The 26,588-nt window shown below is 39.5% G+C and overlaps 1 protein-coding gene across 1 annotated transcript; it reads left to right on the forward strand.

Annotated features, from left to right (window-relative positions):
• The first annotated feature begins 60 nt into the window (after positions 1-60).
• IARS2 (isoleucyl-tRNA synthetase 2, mitochondrial) lies at positions 61-26,521 on the forward strand. Its single transcript, XM_031504237.3, has 23 exons — positions 61-285; positions 692-814; positions 1,655-1,811; positions 2,772-2,920; positions 3,010-3,059; positions 3,156-3,265; positions 3,351-3,441; positions 3,812-3,927; positions 4,971-5,140; positions 5,905-5,995; positions 6,203-6,354; positions 7,298-7,458; positions 14,826-14,928; positions 15,534-15,627; positions 20,827-20,935; positions 21,724-21,826; positions 22,796-22,921; positions 23,293-23,424; positions 23,999-24,105; positions 24,841-24,986; positions 25,137-25,327; positions 25,891-26,035; positions 26,147-26,521. The coding sequence occupies exons 1-23, from the start codon at positions 94-96 to the stop codon at positions 26,299-26,301; spliced, it is 2,973 nt and encodes a 990-aa protein (XP_031360097.3). The 5' UTR covers positions 61-93; the 3' UTR covers positions 26,302-26,521.
• The last annotated feature ends 67 nt before the right edge of the window (positions 26,522-26,588 follow it).

The following is a 26,588-nucleotide window of genomic DNA, read 5'->3' on the forward strand; positions in this document are numbered from 1 at the left end:
GGCCCGGCCCGGCCCGAATCCTTCCGGCCCCGTGCGGCGTGGCCCGTGCCGCGGCCCGTCGCGCCGGCGGAAGCGCGGCCGCCGCCGCTGAGGATGCTCCGGGCCTGGCGGGCGCCGGCGCTGGCGCGGCCCGCGCGGGGCTGGGCGCGCTCCGCCGCCTCGGAGGCCGCGGCCGAGAGCCGGGAGGACTCCCGGTACCGGGACACGGTGCTGCTGCCGCGCAGCCGCTTCCCCGCGCAGCTCCCGGGGCGGCTGCAGCCCGAGACCGAGCTGAGGACGCAGCAGGTGCGGCGGGGCCGGCCGGTTCCCGGGAGCGGCTGGGGCTGCCCCGGGCCGCCAGGGTTTGGGCTCGGCCCCGCCGCGCAGGAACAACTTCTGGCCTCTCCGGGCTCTTTTTTAGGAAAGCGCGGACTCTTTATGTTTTTATGGTTTATATAGTCATACCGTTCATACAGTTTGTTTTGGAGGAGAGTCACGGCCGTCCGGATAGTGTAGTGCTAGGATAATAATCTCAGGCTTAATATTTCACTCTCTTCCGCCTTTTTATTTAAAACCTATGAATGTCGTCCCTTGCGGAGTTAGGAAAGTGTATTTGTTTGTTTGCCTGCTTGTGTTGTTAATTTCACATCCAGACTTTTTGGAAGTGCAGAGATTTGGGATGGTTTTGGTCTTTTTCTTGTTGTTTCTACAGAAATGTGGTTTTTCGGAACTGTACTCATGGCAAAGGCAAAGGAAGACAAAACAGGAATTTTGTCTGCATGATGGACCACCCTATGCCAATGGAGACCCTCATGTTGGCCATGCATTAAACAAAGTAAATATTTACTTGTTCATACTTTATGCTTGTGAAGTGGTAAAAAGCCAGCTGTCATGGTGTGCCCTGTGTTCTCCATTCCCATTTAAATCTATAACACTTTAACACATTTTGGGTTTTGGTAGTTGGGGCTTTTAAAAACCAGTGGTTTGGTTATGTGGATACTATATTTTGTCATGTTGACATAGATAACATACTCCAACATAAACACCATGTACTGAATGCTTAGAGTTCATTTTGATTCAGCCCTGAGATTCACAGCATTATGCTGACCACAAAGTGAGAAAGACTCAGATTGTGAGCTGTGACCCACAGTGTCTCACAATCCCAGTGCCAGAGCTTGGGCTGCAGCAATGTGCTCTGGGCCAGTGCTTTAGACTCAGCTCAGTGTTTTAAAAATGAGAGCAAGTCAGATTTGTTCACTTCAAGTCTTGCAAGTCTATAAAATGCATTCTTCAGTTCCACTGGTTGTGAACTCCTTGGATTAATGGTCCTCTAAGGTTCTGCCAATGTACAAAATGGTAGGCAAGAAAAATAAAACATTCAGGGTCTTTGGATCACAGAGTGCTTTGGGTCAGAATGGACCTTGAAGATGATTTAGTTCCAAACCCTCTGCCATGGGCAGGGACACCTTCCAACAGACCAGGTTGCTCAAAGCCTCATCCAAACGGGCCTTGAACACATCCAAGGATGGGGCACCCAGAGCTTCTCTGATCTTAATCAAGAATTTCTCCTGCAGCTTTTGATAATTGTATTTTTTAAACAGGAGGAGTTTAATAACAAATGTGTCTGTTCCACGTGGGGGAGCTAAAGTGATAACAGACCCTTGTGGCTTTTCAGATTTTGAAAGACATCACCAATCGCTTCCATGTGATGAGAGGCTATAAAGTGCATTATGTGCCAGGATGGGATTGCCATGGGCTGCCAATTGAGTTGAAGGCACTGTCAGAAGTCAAAGGAGCTGAAAACCTTTCACCGATGGAAATTCGGCAGAGAGGTAAATAAAAGCTGAGAGACTTTATTGTGGCCTTTTCTATTAGCTATTGGTGACTTTTTTCTATGTTCACTGGCTGTATTTGCCAAACAGAGCAGGCTGGAATCTGATGAAATGGGATAATTTCACACAGGCTTGATTCGTTGCTGTAATGGGCAAGCAGAGCATTGACCCTCAGTTTAAAAAAAAAAAAAGGAGGGCAGGAGATTTGGATGTCTCCTTCAAGGAAACTGCTATTTATCAGATCAGCATCCATTTGGTTTTTGAAAGCTGAATTTAATTAGGAACTGAAAAGATGGATGTAGAAGTCAGGCTCTTTCAGGACAGCTTGGTTCAGTATCACAAGTAGGAATGTATTTGTTGACTTTTTAACAATGCTACAAAACCATAGGGGGGATCCTTTTGGAGAAAGTCTGCATTATATGGAAACAGTTTTGAAGAAATAATTTCAAGCCCCTTTTTCAAAATGGGTTGAAAGGCATCAGAATTCAGCTGCAAAGCTTTTTGTAATGAGCAATTGAAACTGCTTTAACTTGAAATTATGGTAATGAAATGGACTAACTTATTTTCAAATGTATGTTAGAAAATTTTGGATCAGCATAAGCAGAGGGAGTTAACTTTCACTGTTACTAGTTTTATGTTGAGAACTTATCTTAAGAAATTTTTCTTCCTAACAAAATATATTTCCCCCTGCCTTTCTTAAAAAGAAAGTTTGTAGTCTAAAGACATGTGCTTAATTTTCCTGTGTTGGTGAAAAGGTGCCACTCCTGTTTACTCTTTGCAGTCATTTTTTTGTAACAACCAGTCTGAAATGTATGTATTTTGAACCATAATGGTTAGTGCATAGGTTCACTACATTCAGCTCTGGCTTTACTATAAAAAAGTCAATAGTGCATTTTTTAAGTGGTATTTTATTGATCTTAGTGTGCTAAACCATGTGCTTAATGGGACCATTCCCTTCAGCCAGAGCATTTGCAGAAAGAGCGATTGAGAAACAGAAATCTGCCTTCATTCGTTGGGGTGTAATGGCAGATTGGGACAACTGCTACCTTACATTTGATCCAAAGTATGAAGCAAACCAGCTGAAAGTCTTCCACAAGATGTATGATAAGGTATGTTGAAGTTCTGTGCAAGTCTGTATTGATTTTTTGTGAGTTTTGGTTCTCCTAACTTTCTTTTTTCCCCTCACTGTCCTCTCTAGGGTTTAATTTATCGGGACTATAAACCTGTGTTCTGGTCCCCTTCAACAAAGTAAGAATCAACTTATTATTTTGTCTTTAAAATTTTAGCAAGGATGCCAGTAGCTTTTGATGTTGGAGTGTGTAACTTGTGTTTGATGTGTATCAGAACAGCCTTGGCTGAGGCAGAACTCGAGTACAACGAGCAGCACGTGAGTCGCTCTGTGTACGTGAAATTTCCGCTGCTGAAGTCGCCGCCTAAGCTGACTGCTGTGATAGGTACGACTTCTCTGTAGCTTTAGAGACTGACAGCTTGGATTTTTGTTGTAACTGTGAGTAAAGTACTTCTGATTTACATCTGTAGATGGATCATCCCCTGCTAGTGTGCTAGTCTGGACCACGCAACCTTGGACTGTGCCAGCCAATCAAGCAGTTTGTTACATGCCAGACTCAGCGTAGGTGTCTTCATCTTGGTTCAGTTGTCTGTGTCAGTCCTTACTGGTATTTAGCAGCAAAATTAAAACATCCTGCCATTACAGTTTACTTAAGGCATCTTTTCTGGGTTTTGTTTGGGGCTTTTTTGTTCTGCTTTTAAGTGATGCGATTGTAAACTTTGTTTTATATCTAACATATTAATTTCTGTCTACATTTTTATTAAGTTATTTCTTTTTCATGAGGCAAGATTACCTGGAATTTTGAGATTTATGAGTGAATTGGACATGTAAAACCTACTTGTCTGTTTTTTAGAGATGAAGCATTTCACAGATTGGTAGCTTTGTGGTATTTGGAATTATTTAGTATCACAAATTCACGTTTGTATTGCAGCTACTCAATTGTAAAATGTGCAACGACTGGACAACACTTCATCCTTGCTGCAGATAGAGTTGAATCCACAGCTGCTGTTCTGGACACACAGTTTGAAGTTGTATCAACATGTAAAGGTAGGATTTCATATTGTTAAATTGCTTAGAAATCTGCTGAGAGGTGTCTCAAAACTGTTCCAGTTTTGATGGATTAAATGTGTTTATAATTTGAGAACATGCCTCAAAAATAATACAAAGAAGAGGAGGAGTCTGTCAGATTTACTGTTGGTGTATTGTAGCTCAAATTATCATCCATAGATTTCAAATAAATATTTAAAATCTGGCTTCATGTTTGGAAAAATGAAATGTAGAGTGCAAGTCTGTTCAGTATCAAAATCTTTATTACACTGAGTGCAGTTTGTATTTCCATCCATTGTTGATGACAAGAGGGGGCTAATTACAAGCATGACTGGTGAGGTACTGTAGTTGTCTGTCTGGGCAAACTAAAGCAGTTGAGTTGGCATCCTAACAAACTGCACAGTGGCATTTCTAACAGTCAGGCTTGGGATTCAGTGTCATGAGTTGGGATTTAGTGTGTTGTTTGTGAGCTTTATTCATCTGCCTCCATCAGTGGTTCAGTGTTGGAAATATGCATTTGTAAAGAAGGTGAGGAATCTATTTCTACCTATTTCTATGACTTCTTGTTTTCTTTTTTTTTTTTTTTTTTTGGTGTCTTTCCATGCCTTCTCTTTCAGAGGAAGTTTACCTAATGATGAAATTACTGGGGGTGTTTTTTTCTCACAGCTTCCCCTTTTTGAATTATGTGATTTACAGATAACATCCCAAGAGTAGTAGAGTTGAACCTTCTTAAAAAGAAATTTCATATTGGAACCTGTTCTTTTTAACTTCCCATATATTCAGTAATTAATTATAGTTCTGTATTTGTGTACATAACTGTGAAGGCAGTTATTAAACATGTTCCTTCTAGGAGAAAATCATTCTGTGAACACCATTTTGTCACATGGCACATTCCTCAAGCTCTGTGATTCTTGACTTTCAGCAAGGCTTTAATAATAGTATTTCTTCTGTGTTTTTTTACACTTGTTCTTTTTCTGCCCTCTGACAGAAGTTGAATGCGTGAATTGTGTTTCTCTATTTTATCTTCTGCTTGTATTTTTCAGGTGCAGATTTGGCAGATGGTTCTTGTGCTCATCCCACCATTCCTGGCAAAGTCTCTCCCCTGTTACCTGCAAATCATGTGACAATGACAAAAGGGACAGGATTAGTTCACACAGCCCCAGCTCATGGTATGGAAGATTACAGCGTAGCTTCCCACCATCAGCTACCCACGGTACTTTGTCTTTTCAGCTGTTGTTCTTGATTTCCTGGAACTGATTGACTCTGTAACCCTAAAATTATTTATTTTAATTTGTGCATAAAACTTGAAAATATTTCCAAGCATTCACAGAAGTGTGAGTATCACTAATGGCCTGCAGAAATGCAAGACTAACCTTAAGGAAATGTGTATCGGGTTAAAAGAATGAAGTTTCCTTCTGCTGATTAAAGCTTCTGAGGAGGTCTTAGAATCAGTTTTTTCTGCTCTTTGTGTGGTTTTGTTTTTAAAGAAGAACACAGAGAATGTTTCTCAGATACTGACTCTCACTACTCAGAATTATCTTTTACATGCAGATCAGTAAGTCACCTGTTATGTAGATCATTGTTACTTTTTTTTCAGCAAATCTTGTTTTAAACACATACATAAATACAGCTCATTTATGCATAGCTAGTTTGATTGATGGGAGTGAAGATTCAGGATATTAGGCATGGGGAGGGTTAGGTTTGCCTTTATTTTGCACTGAAATACCAGTGACTGTGATGTATGATAGTTGTGGTATGTGTGCAGATGTAATGGTGCTCATTTCTTCTGAGACCTAAAATTCACTTACCTGGTAGATTACTAAACGGCAGTTTACTAAATCTGAAGTATACTTAAATATTTTGTTATTCATCAGAAAAGAGTCACCCAGTAGAGTATTTTACTCACTTTTGAATACCAGAAAGATAATTAATTGGTGCATGGTATTTTATTGACATGATTAATTTATTTATTTTCAGGATTGCCTTGTGGATGAAAGTGGGTATTTTACAGAAGCAGCAGGTTCTGAACTTAAAAACAAGAATGTCCTTGAAGAAGGGAATGAAGCTGGTGAGTATTTGATGTTTGACCATTTGTTACTGCATCACTTACAGTCCTGCATATATTTTGAGAATATGTATAAACTGGCCATATTTTGAATATAGATGAGGTACAGGCATTCCTTTCTAAGTGTTGATTATAGAAAGGACTGAGTTGAGGTTAACAGCAGCCATATGTTCAAACTGAAATTTAATCTTGCCTCGTTTTTTCTCTCAGTCATTAAGATGCTTCAAGCAGCTGGGAGTTTGTTAAAAGAGGAGAAATATGTGCACAGTTACCCCTATGACTGGAGGACTAAAAAACCAATTATTATTCGTGCCAGCAAACAGTGGTTTGTAAACACAGCAGATGTGAAGGCTGCAGCACAGGTATGTAATTTTGCTTTCTTATGAGACACTTGAAGACAGCTGATGCTACTTGGAATCAGAAAAAAAATCTTGCTGTAGCTCCCTCCAGAATATGATCTTCTCTAGGGTTTATGAGCAGTAGTTGAAAAGCATTAATTACTTGTTGAAGTGAAATATATATTGTCAATTCGTTTGTCAATGTTGATACAATCTAGGGTAGCTACACTGACTGGTATATTTGCTCATTGTAATTACAGATGTAGAAGTTTCTAAGAGATACTGCTGGTGTTTTCCCTAAAATATTGGTTTTAAATATGATGTTTCAAGGAATTAAATTAGAAGAGACAATTTTATTACTGTTAAAATTACCTTTTTTTTTGTTAGGCTAGCCTTGTGTGGCCAGACATCTTTGTTTGCTGCCCTGTTAATTTTGTCACAGTCCTGTTTTGAATAACTTTAAAGCTTTTGCTCTTTGAGGCTACATAGATCCACAGAGAAGATTCAGGCCAGCACCTTAGGGTAACTGATTTTATTCTAATTAGGGCATGAGGTGTGTATTCCAAATTAATCTTTATCTAGAATGGATGAAAACACAGTGGTTACTCAGCAGGGTTGGGAGTGAGTGGTAGCCCTCTACAGACAATTTATTTCAAGGTGGGTTTTCAAAGTAGTCAAGAGTACAGGATACAGTCAGCTTTTAAACTTCTGATTTGGTCACTGATGCCATTTTAACTTGTTTTTAGGGTGTGTCTGCTAGAGAATCAGAGAACTGGGGTTTGGTTGGGAAATGCACAGTATATGCAGTGTTCAAGTAAGTTATTGAAGAGCAGCAGGCAGTTGTCTGAGAATATCTTGTTTGATACTGGGAATGGGAGAGTAGATCTGTAACATATTTTACTGACAGCATAGACATTAATTGTGGGAAAGGTGAAGCATGGTTAACAGTTCGCTGTCTCCTTTATAGGATGTGCTGAAAAAAGTGAAAGTGATCCCTACATCTGCAGTGAACAGGATGATGGAGATGCTGGACAGAAGGACGTTCTGGTGCATATCACGGCAAAGATGCTGGGGCGTCCCAATTCCTGCTTTTTATCAGAAGAGCACGGGAGATTGCTTGATAAACAGGTACCTGCCTAGCTTAGACATGAGAACTGACTGAAGCAGCACTGTCTGTTGTGCTGCAGTTAATGATATTATAAAACTTATTATTATTTCAAGTAGAAATACGTGCTTTTACTTGTAGTTATTTATACACAGATCTCATTTATATGTAAGTTAAAACAATCGAAAGCTTGTGGCTGGAAGTGACTTACATATAAATAATAGGAATCAATTTACTTAAATACTTAACTTACGTGAAAACTCTCCTTGAGATTAATTGCTGCTTTCATCCCTTGTCTTCAATGTGCTGACAGTCATGACTGGCATTTCCATTTAAGCAAGCAGTGAAATGCAAGTTGTGGTTAGAATACATGGCAACTGTAATTGTACCACTGTACATTAAATAGTCCAGGTGCTGTGTCAAGATAGCTTTTTGCAGTTAAGTGACAGTGAGATCTGAAATGGAATAACCACAATGGTTGCAGAATAAATATGTGTCATTTGTTTCAGAACAAAATTTGAGTAGTTTTGAAGACCAGCCTCAATTGGAACTGACCCTTAGCTATATGATTTGGTGTGTCCAGATCTTCAGATGCTAGCCTGGTTCTGACATCTTTTGATTAATAGTATCCAGATATTGCAAATACTGCATTTCAGGAATTATAGACAACATAATGCAGAGGAAATCCAAGCTATGCTTTAAAACAAGGAAACTCAATCAAATACGATCCTTTTGTGTCCTGTAAGGAGTAATAGAGTTCTACTTTTAGTTCTCTGGGGAACAGAGATTTTCAGTTGTGAATGCTCTCTAAGAAGTGATTTCATAAAAAGAGTATTGCATTAGTTCCATAATTTTGAATTATTCATTGAATTAGTTCCATAACTTTTTCTGCCTTGAGATACACTGATGTATCTTGGTTTTGTACACCTTAACCTTACGAACTTCTGGGAAAATTCATAAATTTTCACAAGTGGAGGTGAACTTGAATATTGTTGCAGAACTTTTTTTTATTTTGGTGTTGAGTAATGTAGTGCAGGAGTCCAGCATGTTTTCCAGAGGCTGTACTGAGCACAGAAGCAGTAGATAGTAGACAGTAGTAGGTGAGGCTCAGGGTGTGGAGAGCAGGGAATGGACTTTAGACAGGTAATCCTTAGCTTCACCTGGCGTGACTGGGTGTGTAGGTGTGCAGAGAGATGTACTTTGGCTCTCTCACTGTAGGCAATAACTGTGAGAAAAGACCACAGTAGCCACAATGTTGTTTATAATGCCTGGATAATGCTGGCACACAGCAGGAAATAAATGGGTGGAGGGTTTGTGGGACATAAAAGCATTTTACCTGCAAAAAAGCATGTGTGTGTCTCTATAAAAAACTACTCTTTCTGAGGAAAACTTCTTGTATTCTGGTTGAAGAGTAGGCTTGAGAGTGTGTGTGTTGCCTAAAAATTGTTAAATATGTAGCTTAACAAGCAAAAAAGTGTAATGGAAACCAGTCCAGCAGTTGGCACTCAAATGTGAAGGGCACCATGAAGCAGGAGCTCCTTCTGAACACTGAGCAACTGGGACAGAAAGCATTTGAAAGGAGGGATGTGTAGGAATTCCTTCAGGTTGTAGTAAAATAACTTTGAAAGGCCACGACCTCTATTAAAGCTCCTGCCTTTTGTGAGTGCTCAAGCAGTGTGAGATTATTCCCAAAATTGTGCAAAATGTGGCAGTTGCAGCATTTTGATGTAGCAAATTCTGCCATAGCTTAACACCTCCACTTTTGTGTGTAGTTGTTGGCCCAGCAGTGAGACTTGTAGGGGAGTGAACGAGGGGACAGCATGGCATGTTTGGGTAGAGAATTGATCTGGGGAATAGAGAGACATTTAGGAAAAAAAACAGGCAAATTCACTATACTTGGAAAGAGATTTATTTCATTCGATTGACAGGTTCAGATGATCATTTACAGCCAGTACTCTTTACTTCTAACTTTACTTACTCTCTGTGGAATTTTCAAAGCAAAGTGTAAAGCAGTCATTAAATATTCTAAAACGTTTGAATTTTAATATTTGTAAAGTTAACTGTAGGAAACTTCTGTAACTGGAGTAGAAGTGCACAGAATATTGGCCTATAGAAGTGACAGGCAAATGCAGAAGATAGTCTGTCAATTCATAGGTCATTTTCCTGGACACCAGTTCTTACTGAAAATAGCAGCTAAGCCTGACTGTTCTGTTACATTTGCATTATCATTTTGAAAATCATATTACAACAGGTTGCTGACATACTTTTTAAGAAGTTGCATACATAGTGTGAATAATTAATATAGTTAAAACATAAAACACAGTAAATAAGTTGCATTTCAAAACATGAGCTGTTTTTAACTTGAATGCTGGATAAACAACCTTTCAGTAGCAGCTGCTGTGGAGTTTTTGAGTGACTATCAAAAGTAACAGCATCTCCACTGGAAGTCAGTGTAGTCCACATGGAGTTGCTGTTACATATGAGAGCACCAGTGGTCGATCTTGAGTGATTCTGTTCATGTATCACCTGTAAAAAGACTTTTAAAAAGAAAAAAAGTCCCTAAAATAAACTGCTGTTTCCCTCTGAGAGTTGTCCCTGAATTTGTCACGTGAAAAGCTGCTAAAAGCCCTTCTTTCAAGGTGGAACTTCTTTCCCTAACAGTGTTTTTTCCACACCAGCAATCCAGTCTTCCTAGCTTAAAAGCCAAGAGGTAGTAATGTTCAGTGCAGAATCTCTATGAGTCTCCTTGCTGCTGTGGCCCCCCCATAACCCTAAAATATATTTGATTCAATGACATTGTCATCTATGGTTAAAAATTTAATATACCACTGATGTTTAAAATATTTTATGCAGAGTATGCTGCATCATATTGTGACCAGGAGTGTAAAAGTTATTATTAAAAATCCCTTATAGAAAAGAGAGAGAAAAGAGAGAGCACTTTTCGTTATTGCCATTTTCAGTAAGAATACAGAGGTGGGATTCTGTGGGATTTTTCTGCACAAATGGAGAAAAAAGACTTTAAGTAATTTAGAGAACATGCACAAATAGATGCTTATGATGTGTGACAGCTTTCAACATTTAATAGATTTCAAGAGAAAATATTTAATAGATTTCAAGAGAAAACATTCTTCATCTAGGAAATTCTGTAACTCATAGAAAAGAAGAAAGAGCTCCAAAACTAAAATATAAGAATTGTATTTCCAGTAGTAGCTCAGCACAGGTAATAAATGTGAGATAGTCCTTAATATGACCTCATGCAGTAACTGCTTTACAAATAAACTGTTCAGATATAAATATGATAATAAATAGCAGTATTTGCAAAGATTGTTCTAATGCCTCACAGCCTTTGTCCACTTCCCTGTGACTTTGATTAACACATAAATTAAACTTCTGAAAAAGAAAAACCCAGCATGTTTTTGAAGGAGGTCTGTCCTGTGCTCTAATTTGTTTTTTAACATAATAAGACATTTTAGTGAATTGCAATTAATAGCAGCTTACCATCCCCTAAATACTTACAGCTGTAGTATCGACGTTCCTGTAAAGCAGAAGATAACTTTCCCTCTTTGCTGCTGTTGGAAAGGAGATGGAGAGAACATCGGGCTCTGTATTCTTCTGCTCCTGACTGTATCTTAATGCTGCCTCATTTCTGTTAACAGATTAAATAAGTGTGCAGCATAATCAATACCTGGCTCCCGGGTGATTGGCTGGAGCCGTGGTAGCGTGAATTGCCGTCGGGCTGTCAGAGCGCGGCAGGGACACGTAATGCAAGTTCTTCCAGATAGCCTCTGAATACAGGGCAAAGTTTTACAATGCCTTTATGGCTCACTCAGGGAATTATCATGCTCACCTTGAAGGCTGCAGATTATAAAGTGATGAGTAGTTATTTGAGCAAGGTGGTTTTCACTTGCACCTTAAAGAAAAGTACTTTGCAAAAATCCTGCTCCTTACGGTGCATATACCTTAAATAAAGTTATTTCTCTCTTGTAGTAAAATTAATCATAAGGATCCTGCAAGCAAAGCAGAGACAAGTACAGGGATTGTGTTTGTCTTGTATTTTTCAAACTGCAGGAGTAAAAAAGATTTGTTGAAAAGCTACCTTGGCAATTTTTCATCTAAACTACCTGCTCTTATAAAATGCTTGTTAATGTTCACTTATACTCTGTAGGGAAACACTGTATAGCGAAAAAAACGTGCACTGCTAAAATAGTGTATTTTTTAAAACGTGATTTGAAACAATGGTAGAATTTTGATAATATCGGTCAATAAAAATTTGACTTCACAGTCCTTGACTCCTTATTTCTTGTAAGTAATTGATAACACAAATCTGACCTCCTTTTACTTATCTGAAAACTTTTATCAGTAGCATAATTGCACCTGTTGGATCTTGTGTAACAAAAATATCTTTAAAAAATCTGCTTTTCATAAATTAATAATGTAATCTTTTCATTGCATGGCAATATACTTGATAAAAGGTTAGCCCATGGTATGTTTTGTGGGAATGGTTTATCTACAAGAGTACACAAGTCTTGTGTGACATTGGCAATACTTACTGTAAATGAAAGTAGGCATTTCATTATGGTTTCCCAAGGGAGAGTAGTAGCAAGGGTTTATTTCCTTCTTGTCTGTCCCCTCCCCCCACCTCTGATGGAAAGGAAAAAAAATCATGAAGTTTATTAAGTTTATTAATAGTTTATTAAGAGTATCTTTTTATATGCTGTCCAAGATAACTGTTAGTTTTGATATATAGCTGGACTTAGGACCTTTTATGAATCTCTCCAAATATTGATATTGTGAAATACCTGTTGAATATTTTGAAAATGTATAGATTAAAAATTAATTCATCACTGGAGTTTATGTCCATCCACTGAAGTGTATTTGCAATATGAAAAAGTTATGTGGAAGACAGGCTTAGTTCCTGTTTAAATTTTCTGCTTTACAGGATGTGCTAGTAGCTTTTCTGTACTAATTGTGGATATGATTCCTGTTCAGAGAATTTTTCTGGCTCTCACTGAGGCCAGAGCCATTAGCTGAGCACTGAATTACCTCCTGCATGCGTCACTCAACATACACAAATATTTTACATGGTAATAAACATGTTTTAGGGTAAATAATCCTCTTTTTAATTTAGCTATTCTTGTCTTCTGCTGGTGAGTTCCATGGGTAATATTCAGCCAGTGAGAGGAAGGCGTTGAAACTGTGGAGAGAGCTTTTCAAATCTTCAGGTGAAGATAACTGGTTATCTATAACTGTGTTTAAAAATACACTGAAAGTGTATTTGAGAAGCATCCAAGGTGGAAAATTCTATTGGCAAAGAGTGAAAAATAATATTGTGTATTGCTTTTTCTAAAATGTTCCTGGATGCTGCAGCATCATCACTAAAGGTCAAGGTGTAAATCCAGCTTTGTCAGTGGAAGGTACTCACCCTGCAAAAGACAAGTTCAGTGGAATAGTTTAGTCCAGGCTGAGGCAAATTTCTTTTCTGTGTTTCCTGTGAGCTTTCTGAATTTGAAGGTTTAGGGTAAAGGAGACAAGACATAAGGGTTGCATATCAACTGTCTGCCAGGAATTGTACCAGGGGTTGTTGTTTGCTTTTGTCTTGGAGAAGTAACACTCTCACAACTGGAAGTGTAGCCAGCCAAATAGGCCTCTGTGCAAATATTTCTGGAAAGAAGTGGTACCATTCACAGCTGGAGTGCCTCAGTGTTGTTTTAGCAAGTTAAATGTTAGCAGATGCATTACAAAGCCATAAATTGTGTCCTACCACCATTAAAATGGAAGGTAAATGATGCCTGTGCTGGTTTGAAAGGGGCAGAATGGTGGTGGTGCCACCAAGGATGTCCATGTGTGAGTACTGGTCCTTAGTGACCTTTCCCTGAAGAAAATCTGCTGAGATGTTCTACAGGAATTTATTTTGAGAAGTGAATTGATTAATTGATGATTGAGTGATTGATTGGTACAAAATTGATGTTCTGTCATTGCAATTTGAGGAGTCAAGAGCAAAATTGATTTTCTTCTTCCCATTGCACCTCCTGTCATGAACTGAACTAATTTGTTCTACAGCTTCTTGGAGAATGTTTTCATCCTTAAACCCTGAATGTAGGAGTCCACTAAATGTTTTTAGTGATGTAGCTCAGCTTATTAGCAGTGCAGTAAAATACTGTGCTAAAAACCAAACACAAAACGGAGTGATGACTGAAGAAGATCATCTGCCTTCTGTGTTCTCAAGACAATTATGCCAGATAATTATTTTACTTTCCCCCCTTTTTGCAGTACTGTGTCAAGAAATTAGTTAACTGATTAAATCTTCATTTCTCAGGTTATAAATAAGTCTCTGGTGGCCTGGGTAACACAACAGGTTTAGTTTGAAGTTGGTAGGTCATGATGATCTGCTGTACTCCTTAAATACAGCAGATGTCTTCAAAATCACCTATTTAGGACTGTGCTCTGTGTGTCAGCAAGACAAAGTGTGTGGGGTTTCTCTTTGGTTCTTTAAGATACCTTAATTTATGTCTAGACTTGGTATTAAGCAATATTAAAAATCAATTCCCTATAGCCTTACCTACTGGGGCCAAAGATTGAATGTGTCATAAATAATGCACAGAACTGCACACCTTGAGGTTGCCTTATCTGTTCAGATCAGAAAAAATGCTTAGTTAACTTTTTAATTTTTCTTATTTCTGTAATATCTGTTTATTTCAGAACTTTTGTCCTGGCTGGTGCTATATGTTATGAACTCATAGATTGCCTTCAGAGTATACATTGAATGGTTTATTATCACTCCTCTACTGGGTGCAGAATTTTCAGTTTCTTACTGAATTCATATATTAATATATAATTAATATATTTACATTTATTACAGTTTGAAAAATATATTACTAAATTTGGGAAATTCGGGCAACTGGAAGCTTAAGATATATATGTGTGTGTGTGTGTGCTACTTCCTTTCCACATGAGTTCTCAAAGTCTCTGTATCCAGTAGGAAAAATAAACCTGTTGTTAAAAAGAGCAGATATTTTGAGGGGAAATAGTTGTGTAGTTCCACTAAATTCAAGGTCAATAAATAGCAAATAAAATGGATTTTAGAAGTTTTCAAGCTGCTGGCATCTTTTGAGTGCCCCAGTTATGAGGTATTTGCAGAAGAAGATATTTGGAATCCATGTGCATTTTTGTATGTTGTACAAATCCACCCATCTTGGAAGGCAAAGGCAGAAAGTATTTAATGCAGGCAGGAAGCTCTGTGAAGTGTTGTATGGATTAGAAGCTGGAAAATCACAGGTTCTAATAGCTTGGTCTGTGTATCAGCATCTCTCACTGCTTTGAGTCTGGGATACTTGTGGAAAGGTGTGATTAACTGCTCCATTCATAAACCCCTTTTTTCTTCCTAACCCAGTGAAACCATCACAGATGTCATCAAAGTAGTGGAGCAGCAAGGGACAGATGCATGGTGGGCCCTCCCCATCGAACAACTCCTGTCCAAACAGGCTGTAGCAAAGGTAAACTCCTGACTTCAGGTACAGCAGGTGCTCGACACAGTTGAGTGATGGGAAATAGTAGAAAAATTTTATTTATTCCCATGAGCCTCTTCAGTCTTATACCCTCATTGTAAAAGGAGTATTCACAGAGTGAGAGCTGAGTGGGGCAGAACACACACAATTGGATTTGTTCTGTTAATTCAGGGCAGAGATCTCCATCCTCCTCCTCTTAGATCAGGAGGAAAGTGGCATCCTAATGAACCAAATTATGAGCCCAAATATGTATTGGGTCTTGGTCATTAAGATGGATTAGAATTTTTATTTAGTTCTTCCTAACTTTTTATTGTTCTTTAACAGTTGTGTACTTAAGCTAGCACAAAGCTGTAGTGTTACTGTGCCATCTGAGGTTTTCTTTGTAATTTTTCCTTGCCCTACCTTGAGTTTCTATTAGAAATTAGAAAACTCTTGTCAAAAATTATCTACATTATTTTGTGTTCACTCACAGAGTTGGTAACAGAACCTGTACAAAACTGGTCCAGATATCAAATTTGCTTTATTTCTAGCTTTGAAAAGCCTTGATGTTAGAGTATTCTATTTGTATTATTTAATAATTGTTCTCTCAATAGGCTGGTGGTCATGATGTTTCGGATTATGTCAAGGGACAGGATGTCCTGGACATTTGGTTTGACAGTGGAACTTCCTGGGCTCATGTTTTGGAAGGTAAAGAACTCCTGTGTTGATCCTTCTTCTAAAAGACTTGGAGAGCAAAATATAACTCTTCTGTGTGACAGTGTTGGTGTCAGCAAAACTGAGGCAGATTATGCCAGCAGCAGGCTGGCTGTGACTTGTAAAGCTGCTTTTGCTTGTAAAGATAAGGATTTAATGTTGGCAAACTCATTTGCAGCATAATTAAAGTCGAGATTTTTCTAATATTCTGCTCTAATGATTCTGACATGTGGTGTACTGTGTAACTGCTAATCACCTCATACTTGTTTTGAGTGAAGAAGTGTCATGGCATGGACAGCCAAGGTACTTTGCTGCTGGTTGGTAGTCTTAATTTGTTTTTAGTTAACAAATTTCAGTCTGTGCTTGTCTGTGCTATTTGAAGCAAAACAAGACTAAGATCAGCTGCTGAGTCTAAATTCTATAATTTAAAAGTGTTAGGTGTGTTTTTTCACTTCAGGTTACTTTCGGTAACTAAAGCAGTATATTGTGACTTAAAATATTTATAATTGCTATATGCTATTTATGTCTCCTACTGCCAGTAGTTGCTACCCAGTAGGTAACAGATAGATATTTGTATAAAAAGATGTAAAATATACACTGTTTGCCTGGAGGATAATGCAAAGTCAGGAGTCCTTTCTAGAGGAGGAGTCTGGTCCCATACATCAAGTCTGTTGGACTTTAAACCCTCTGTACACAATTACATGATAACAATCTTGCTGAATTATAAAACACGTTAGTAGCAGAGTTTTATTTCATAGCAACATGGTCAGGCAACAGTACCATCAGCAAACATTAATTTTCTAGAAGACTTTTACATATATTGAGGTTTATGCTCTTAAAAAATGTTTCTGGTTTGATTTTGAAAGGTATAACAAAGTAGAGCTATTTTATGCAGTCACAAACTTGCATTGGTAAAGGACTGAACCTCAGCCCTCTAATCCTGTAAAGGAGATAGCTTTTCATAAGGAATTGCAGAATCAAGACTCTGGATTCGTTGTTAATTTGTGTAAAGCTCCCATATGGATTCTGTAGTGTCTAATAAATGTTTGGGTTACCACAGTACAGACTTCTTTCATGGAACTATTAAAGTTCCTCTTCTCCACCTAGTCCTCTCTTTTAATGAAATTTGCTGGAGCTTGGTGTGTGTGAGGCATCTTCTGCTGCTGTGTGACATAACTGGAGTGGCCCCACTGCTGTCCAAGCTGGGGACTGGCTAACCAGCAGTGTAACCTCCTAACCCTGTTTATTCTCAGAAATTACACAAAAATTGCATTACCTTTTTTCTGTGTAATTGAGGCTTCCAGCCACTGCCAGAAGTGAAGTACAGTCTGTGATTCATATCAAATTACTGGTTTAACTCACCTTTTACAAAATTTTGCAAGAGAAGTTGTTGAATTAAGAGTTTTGTTCTCTATTTCCCAAATACACTCCAGTTTTTAAAGCTTTTTGCAGAACTTCTTCCAATATCAATGATAATCAGCAAGGCTTACAGACAGGCTAATGGGTGGGATTGTTTTCCAAAGTACTCTTGGAGAAAAAAAGATGGAATTCATGGAGAAATCCAAGATTGCTTAGAGAGTGTCATTATGGGAAGAAGAACTAATTTTGTGGTAGGAGATAAGTGATAGCAGAGGTTGTTGCTGACTTTTGTCACTGTTGGTGGCAGAGGTTCTTTCACAGCACGAGTTACTTTCAGGGCAACTGCAGGATATAAAAGATGGCTAAAACTGAGACTAATGTTTGTTTCACTCTGCCCTGAACTCAAGTTATTGAAAATTCTAAGTCAATGATCTGTTAATAGCCAGCAGGAATAACAGATGTTACAGATTCCCCTGTCAGTTCCAGTGTTGTGAAAATAATTCCTTCTCTCCAGCATCTCTGTGACTCAGAACTTGGCCTGAGTTTTCACTGCACTTGACCCAGCTGTGTCTGAGCTTGCTAAAGGAGGAGGAGCTGTTAAAAAATGAATCCTTTAGCTGATGGCCACACAGCAAATACAGCAGGACAAGAAAAGAGATTCTGCTGAATGAGGTTAAAGGAATTGCTCAGTGACAGCCAAGCCCAATGGTGTAAATCATAGGTTGCATTACCTTTTGCCTTTGCACAGTCCTACTTCTAATGCTTGCCCTGCTGCATCTCCTTCCAGGGACTGGGTCTATTGCTGATGGACATGGCCTAAAGTTACTCTTGTTCCATTAAATTATGGTTGGCTTCCTTTTTCCAGCCTGGGTGTGCCTAAGGTACCACTTGTAGCTAAATGACAGATTAACCAAACCATTCTATGTCAGCAGTGTGGCAGGTGCAACTTACACACTAAAATCAGAGATCTGGCTATTAGATTTGTAGTCAAAAACTCGAAGTTGTACAGCTACAAGTAGACTGTGTATGAAATAAAAAACACTCACTAGCATCACTGAGAGCAGATCCACAAGTGCAACACTCTCTGAAATCCCCTAGAATTCCCTGGGGATGCTGTTTGCTTTGTTAATGCTCTGTTTGCCTAACACTGTTTTCACTGAACAGTTGTTGTGCCCTCTCATCCTGTTTATTTCTTGCTACACATGCCTCAAATTTTTTGGGGGGAAGAACTGTTTTATGCAGTGTTAAAATTTAAGTCCAGGTGCTTCATGCATGGATAACTGCGTTCTCACAATGCTGCTGTGAAGTAGAAGAGTGTTAATCCACTATTTACAAAAAGAAAGTGTGGTAAAAGCAAAATTTTGTTCAAAAGCATATATTAATTTTAAATACTTAATGCTGTGGTGCCCGGCATTTATTCTGTTGTTTTTTTGCTTTAAGTTCAGCCTTTTGGCAGAGCTCATTTCAGTGGCTCCTTCTGGAGCATCCATTTAAGGCATGTCTTAAAGTTCTTCTTTAATGTCTTAAAATTCTTCTATATCTTCCTCATGGACAGAATGCCAGCTTCACTACAACCTTGAGATGATTATTTTTTTTAATATTTCATATAAAAATGCACACTGGACTTCACTATGATGTGATTTGCCACTGGTAAAAGTCACGCAGCTTTTTACCCACAGTTTTGTGGGTATTGCAATGATGGTAGTTTTCAACATCATAACTTTTTTTCCCTATCTTATTGGCTAATGTTTAACTGAATGAATGTGATTATTTTACAACTTGCCTATCTAAGTGTTTAAACTTTTGTGCTGACTGAGAGGCTTGAATTTATCTTAGCTGGTTCATTCCTGGCATTAAAATACATTATGTTTAATCTAAAAGTCAAAGTCTATAAGATCAAAGATATGGAATCTTGAAATCCAAACCAGAAGGATCATAAATTGTAATTCTCTTTAATGACCTATGTACTATACCTCAGTTAAAATAAACAACAGAAAAGTCTCTTGGGTTGTTGGACATACTTTTCCATTTATCAAAAAAAAAAAAAAAAAGAGCAGTCTTGTAATTAATTTATATATAACAATCACAACTTTAACAAAACTGAGGAAGGGGAGCTACTTATAAGGCAGGTTTTTATATGCAAACTCCATGTTTGTATTTACAGATAAAAAGTTCAGGCCTCTGTTAACTTTGCCAGCACCAGCAGCCAGCTTGCCAGATGTACTAGTTCCTATCAGAAAAGCACAACCCACTTTGCTGTTTGTAATCAGTTGTTTGTTGACATTCTTCTGTCCTCTAACTACTGGCATTTCCATGAAAAGTTCACTTCTCTAAAACCTGTGGCTAGTAAACTAGTTGTAAGTAACAAATGTGTTGTTACAGATTTTCTAATGTTACTATCTTCCTGACCACAAATATTCTTTTTCTATCTTGTCCTCACAACTATTTTTGAAGTCTCTTAATACAAAGGTTGCTTCTTACTTACTGTACTTCTAAACCCCAGACTCTTTGTAGATTTCCTTGACTGAATAAGCAAATGTGTAAAAAGTGTGATATCCACCCACACGTTTTTCCTGTGCTACCTGGAACTTGTGTGGCCTTGACCTTTGTAATGTTGAACTTCCCTTTATTGCAGGATGGATCTAAATATCGAAACTTCCATTAAAAGTTAAACAAATAAAGTGTGTCAGTGGCAGAAAAAAGAATTGTCTCAGGGGTCCTAGGAAGAAGAAAAGAGGAAATAGTGAATAAAAATTGAGTAGAAAAAGTTCTGTCTGAATATTGAGAAAGCAACACCATCAACTTGTAGAATCAAAACTAAACTTCTGACAAATATGTGTATGGTTTTGCATCTTTGTAGGCTTTGACTTGCATGTTCTGCTGTGTTCGCACTACTCTGTTCTCACTCTGGTGACCTGTCTGGGATTGCTTAGGACAAGGAGGGACTTCTTGAGTCAGCAAGCTTTGTACCTTTTTGTACAGTGGCTGAATTCCACCAGTAAAGCCATTTAAACTGTGCTGTCCTCTTCTCAACCCTGTGGAATAGCTGGGTTGGCTCTTTTGCTTTTAATGTGCAGTCAGCTAATACTCTGCCTGCCTTGTAGCCCAATTTTCCTCATTAGCTCCACTTGTTCTTCCCTAGCATTCCTCTTTTTTTCTGTGTTTGTATTTACAGGGAATAATAATTCTACTCAGCCTTCCCAAGCCAGCCTTTTCCAGATGCCTCTATCCCCAACAGGCTTTCTTGTTTCCCATGTTGTCCTAACTCTTTGCCTAAGTTTTTAATCTTTCTGGAACACCAGTGACCAGAAATGTAAATTCTGTCACAGGTGAGCTGTGTTCACTGCCAAAGCTTCCTGCTCTCCTCTGTAAATGCCTTTCATGGGCTGGTTGGGCACCTTACCTCTGTGCCTTGTGCCCTGAGTAATTCCAAATGGGGAAGCTTCAGATGGTGGAAGAGATTTCTATTAATTCCAAAGTAATTCTAGTAACTGGGTATTCCAGTTTGTTCAGGAGCACTTGAAAAGTATTCTGAGAACTTCTGGAAGCAATCTGAGCATGATAGCTTCTTTTCCTATTTTATTATTTAGCTTGGGAGAGACCAACCTTATTTGTTAAATTCTGGAGTGTGGCAAGTTTTGGATTATTTTAAAAATTGAGATATTAGTTAATCCCTCGTATCACAGTTAAGTAACCACACACCATTTAGAAAAGTAACTTACCTTGGGTTTAAAAAGCAGGATCAATGTTACTAATCACTTTCAGAGATTTTGTCCATTCATTGTTTTAAGATACAAGGTCTGATATTTCAAATAAAATGTTCTGCTTTTAAAGGTGCAGATCAAAGAGCAGATACATACCTTGAAGGAAAAGATCAACTGGGAGGTTGGTTTCAGTCCTCTCTCTTAACCAGTGTGGCAGCAAGGAAAAAGGCACCATACAAGTAAGTGCGTGGATTGCAAACACATTTCTAGTCCATTTATTGAATATTGGGCTTTTGGAAGTGTGCATAGTAATGCATAAGCAAGAGAAATCAAACCAGTACCAAGTATCTGATTCATGATCTTACATTTTCAGTATAAACTTTTTCTTATATTAGACTTTAATTAATTTACTGTTTAACTTTTTTCTGTCATAATTCTAATAATGTTTTAATTCTTAGTCATTTAGGACTTCTCAGATACAAGTCTGGCTTTTTGCTATCTCTCACTCCCACAATTAAAGAAATTCTTTGGGAAGTGCAGTGTGCAAATCTCCCAAGGTCATTGACTTGGGAATTCAACATTAGGCTGTAGGGAAATGGGAATAGGTGTGTGTGTTCTGCTGGAGCTGTGGCACACCATTTATCTCCTGAAAGATGGAAAGCATAGGGAAGGGAAATGTGGCTCAGCTACAAGGAGGCTGTGCAGTTTTGAGAAATGTATTGGCTTAGAAAGTAAGTAACACATTAGTCTTTAATTAATTTAAATACTCATGCCCTGGATAGCTAAACAATCTGTTGCTTGCACAACAAAATTAAATGAGGAAAATAAAGTAGTTTGCTCTCCTTGGATGGTAGTACAGGGTGTATTCATGGTTGGTTGAACTCTAGGGATGAAGCCTCAGGCTCACTGAAACAGGGGGTTTCTGTGTGCTTTGACTTAAGAATATCCAAGAATATCCTCATTAGAAATCAATTCTTAGCATAGATTTTTCCCTGAGATTTTGTTTTCACTAAAATCTTTCCTGCAGGACTCTGGTGGTTCATGGCTTTACTCTTGGTGAGAAAGGGGAGAAGATGTCCAAATCTGTTGGCAACGTGGTTGACCCTGATGTTGTCATCAATGGAGGAGAAGTAGGTCAAGCTCGTGAGTTACTCAGAACAGCCACTTGCAGCCTTTCAGTGCTGGATTCTGCAGCTGTCCTGTGGCAGAACTCTGTCAGGCTCTGCTTTGGCTGTACTGCAGTTCCATCTGGCTGGACTGAAAACCTTGAGTTGTGTTGATTCTGCTGTAGTGCAAGAAAACCTCTGACCTTCATTCTCTGCTAAGAGAAAAGAAAATTATGCAGAGGGTGTAGAATGGGTCCTTTTTAACAGTGTTGATGGAGTAATGGAGTAGAGGAATAATAAAAGCAAACAAACAAAAAAAATAATGAACCTCTGCTGTCAAACTGACCGAAGCCTGCCATGTGTGGCTGGCAGTGCAGCAGTCTGATGTAACAGTGGCACCCCAGCAACCTCTCTGCTCTCAGGCCATTATTTACTCTGGAAACTTCATTCCATGGTCAAGGAGGTTGCAATGCAAGTGATGCTCTGAATTTCCTTCCCTCCCCAGTCCTGCTGTTGCTCTTTCTGAGGCTGCTGAGCAGATTTTGCAACTCACTAGAGAAAAGAATCAATCCTTGCATGACTTGCTTCCCTGATTAATTAAAACATACAATTGTTCTATTCTTTCGCAAAGGAGAAAAGCCATTTTCAGAGCTGAAAACAGGCTGAAGGGGAAGAAAAACTTCTGTAGTTTTAGATATTAACATTGCTATTTAATGATAAGCATTCAAAGGGTTTAAGGCTGCAGATGAGTTTCTCTCAGCTTACCTGGGTTCTAGCACTGCCTGTACACAAAGTGCTGCAAGTGTGGGATGTTACTGCTGAGCAGTAACTCCTGCTAAAAGAGGGGGAAGCCTCCAACCACAGCGGCCTCTGGGCACATGGACAGAGTTTTAGGTAGTCCTTTGAGGAGCAGGGAGTTGGACTGAATGATCCCTATGGATCCCTTCCAGCTGGAGTTATTCTATGGCTCTGTGCTTTCCTGTCTGTCTTCAGGATCATGCCAAGGATCCTCCGTACGGTGCAGACGTTCTCCGCTGGTGGGTGGCAGAATCCAATGTTTTCACGGAGGTGATGATTGGGCCTGTGGTGCTCAATGCTGCCAGAGATGACATCAACAAGGTAAGAGCCACCAGTGCCAACACTCATCCCAGCAACAGGTCCTCTGTGTCTTGCCTGCAAAGCTTTCCAGTCTTTAGCCTAAAGAAAGCTTTTCCAAGCTTATTTAGGGACGTACTGCTTTTTACGCCTGTGGGTCAAATAGTAAAGTGTGCTGAGAAAAAGACTCATTTCACAGCTTTGTGCTTTGGTAACAACAGACAGTCTTTATTTTTCTGTAGGTCCTTTTGCCATGTGTTCTTTATGATGCCTTTGTAACTATTCAAACAGCCATTTTGAAAAGTAGTCAGTTTTAATTAATGATGGAATATGAGCATTTTGTGTTTCATCTGAAGCGAAGGCTAATAATGTTTAATTGCTCTGGGTTGTTCCAGCTCCGGAACACACTACGCTTCATGCTGGGAAACGTGGAGGGCTTCAACCCAGAGACAGATTCCATCCCCCCTGCAGAGATGCACGTAGTGGATCAATACATGCTGCATCTACTGCACGAGTATGGCAGCAAGGTAGGAGGCAATTGTGTTTAGATGGAAATGTTTTCCATTTATTACATTTTCTTTAGGTGTGTGAGTAAAGTGCGTGTGTGTCACACAGGCACATTACAACCACAAAGGATCCTTCAATGCAATGTGCACTCCCTTAAGCCCATCTCAATTTTTGAGAAAGACTTTAATATTCTTAACTTGGTTTGGACATCAACCAGATTTTCCCACTCATTGCCCAAGGCCTCAAATTAGTAGTCTTTAAAAATAGTTAAAGATCGATATTAAAAAAAAAAAAAAATCCAAAAACTAGAGCTTTGGAAATGTGCTGTTTTACAGAACTTTGACATTTCTATCACTCAGAACCATTCTCCTGAAACCATGGGCCTAGTTTCTAGGGTTCCCCCTTTCCTTTCTTTCAAGTTTGTCTGGAAATTATTTCTTTGGCCTAACTGTTAGCTGACTTAACTTTTTCCCCTCCAATAACTTTTTAAAGTTTCTGCCAGACTTTTTGCCCCTCATTCCCTTTTCTGTAAGTTTAGTTTATCAGGGGCTGTGTGATGCAAAGCAATGCACTGTTCTTACCTCCCTCTCCCAGGTTACAGAAGCCTACAAACAATATGAGTACAGCAAAGTGGTTCGACTGCTGCAAGCATTCTGTTCCAGAAGCTTGTCTAACTTCTATTTCAGCGTGATCAAGGACAGGTGAGTTCCTTCCTGCTGGCTTTAAAGGTGAATGCTGAGTGAACACAGGTATCTCAGAGGACTCTCAGTGCATTCAGCCGAGTAGTTGCATTGTTGTGCTTTCTTCTCTCCACTGGTGGTACTGAACACTTTAAAAGGTCATCAAATGAACACATTTAAAACCAAATATTTAATGATGGAATCTTGGATCTGTATTTCTGCCCAGAAAGGGTGTGCATCTGTATTTGGAAAGGCAGGAGGAAGAGCTTTTAGCAGTTAGCTGTGCAACTGAGTGTATTTATTTGTTTTTTTAGATCAGTAAAAGAATCCTAAGGCTGCGACAGATACCTGTGTAAATGTGCAAGGCCCGTTTCATGGGGTAGGAGGGGTGGAGGTTATTCTGATCTTTAGTTTCCAGAACGTGAGTAAAGGAGGAGTGAGGGGAAGAGAAAGAATTCCTAATGCTGAGGTTTACAGATGAACCACAGCAAAGGGCTGACAGCTTAAGGCTCAGCTCCCTGAGGACAGATTCTCTCTCCCCAAATTACTGTGTAGAGAATCTTCTTTTCCTGTGGTTGCAGATGGTGCTGTCTGTAGCCCACTGTGCTTACCAAGTGAAGGGCACTGCAGTAAAGCTTTCTTTACAAAGGCTGGGTGGGTCAGACTTCTGTATGTCCAGTGGCAGTCGCAAAAGTGTAGCTCTTGATCAGAACCATGAACACAGGAATACTTTCCAGCTTTCCCTGCTGTCTTTAGGCTCTACTGTGAAGAAGCAAAGGATCCCAAGCGTCGTTCATGTCAAACTGTGTTGGCAGAGGCTCTGGACATCGTCGTCCGCTCCTTTGCACCCATCCTGCCCCACTTGGCAGAAGAGGTTTTCCAGTACATCCCTTACAAGAAAGGTAAAGCACATACCACTGCTAAGCAAGTCCTTTAGTGCACTGTTTAATTGCACAGTTACACTGTTTAATTGCAATTACAGACATATGCCACTCTTTTTGATTAATTTAATAAACCAACTAAAATAAGCATTGCTTTGTTTTGCTTTCAAGACTCAGAGGGTGTGTTTCGTACTGGCTGGATTAATGCAAGCTCAGCATGGAAGAAGCCTGGCATTGAGGAAGCAATAGAAGGTGCATGTGCAGTGAGAGACTCCTTCCTTGGGTCCATCTCTGGGAAGAATTCTTTGGAATATGAAGTCATCATTGTAATTGAGCCTGGATTGCTGTTTGAATTAATGGAGGTAAAAAAATGCAACTAAGAGCAGTGTTGTCTGTGTAAAAGCTTTCTTCTGCTTTGTACTTACCAGAGGATCACAGAATGGTTGAGGTGGAGAGTGCTGCTGGAGCCTGTACAGCGCAGCCCCTTGCTCAGGCAGGCTTAGTTAGAACAGGTCGCCCAGGCCTCTGTCCATTGGTTTTCAGATAGTTCTGAGGACAGAGACCCTACCAGCTCTCTGGGCTACCTGTGCCAGTATTTGACCACCCTGACAATAAAAAAATCAGCTTTTATTTCTTAGAGAAGGATCACCTTCACCCTACTGGCAATGCTCTAATACAGCATCCCAGGATGGGATGCTCCTGTCCCTTAGAATGCTGGCCTACAGGCAGCTGCTTGGCCCTCAGGCCCCTTTCTCTTGGACATTGCAGTTCAAGTCTGTCCCACTGCTCCTGGCAGGAGTAAATCAGACTCTTGGTTCAAACCATCCACTCTGATGTGGAACCACAGCTCAGTATTTATTTTAGATAATGGACAATGCTGAGAAACAAAACCAAGTTCCAAGTCTGAAAGCTCTTTGTCCCCTAGGCACTGCAGGCTGAAGAAACTTCCAGTGTTTCCCAGCTGAACGAGATAATGATGGCTTCCCAGACAACCCTGCTGAGCGAGCTCCCCAAAGAAACACCTTCAGATGCAAACATCATAAAAGGGACCTTCCTGATTAACTTGGAAGGTAAGAGAACCATTCCAGACAGACTCCTGCACTACAACACAGGGTAGTTCCTGCCTTGAGTCTTACCTACAGCTCCAGCCTCTCTCTCAGCAATGACACTTTCTTTGACAGGTGGTGACATCTGTGAACAATCTTCATACAAAGTTATAGCCCGACCCATTGCCAAAGCAAAATGCCCTCGCTGCAGGAGATACACGGCCGAGTCCTCAAGCACTCCCTGCCCACGGTGCCTCCAAGTCCTTGCTGCTGGAAAGGGGAGCACGTGAAGACAAAATGCCTATGCAAAAGCTGCTCCAAAGTGGCTGAAGCAGCAGGTCTGCATACTGGAACCTGTAGAAGCAGATGCTTAAGCCCCAGCCTGAGCAGGAGTATCATGTATTTTGGGGAACTTTATGTGTGTGTGTATATATATAAACATATATATATACATATACACTACTTGTGTATATCACTTTTCAGCTTAATAAAAAGGGTGGTTAAAAATAAGTGACTGATTTACTTGTTCTTAGCAACCCGTGTTCTGTGGAAATTCACTTCCTTTTAAGAGAAAATC

Source organism: Lonchura striata, chromosome 3 (assembly GCF_050655825.1).
Source record: "Lonchura striata isolate lonStrDom1 chromosome 3, ASM5065582v1, whole genome shotgun sequence".
Lineage (NCBI taxonomy): Eukaryota > Metazoa > Chordata > Aves > Passeriformes > Estrildidae > Lonchura > Lonchura striata.

Excerpts from the sequence above, each read along its gene's own strand:
- IARS2 (XM_031504237.3), top strand. The coding sequence starts at position 94 with ATGCTCCGGGCCTGGCGGGCGCCGGCGCTGGCGCGGCCCGCGCGGGGC. Across the intron at positions 1,812-2,771 it reads GATGGAAATTCGGCAGAGAG|CCAGAGCATTTGCAGAAAGA; the intron begins GTAAATAAAAGC and ends CATTCCCTTCAG. Across the intron at positions 15,628-20,826 it reads CTGGGCTCATGTTTTGGAAG|GTGCAGATCAAAGAGCAGAT; the intron begins GTAAAGAACTCC and ends CTGCTTTTAAAG.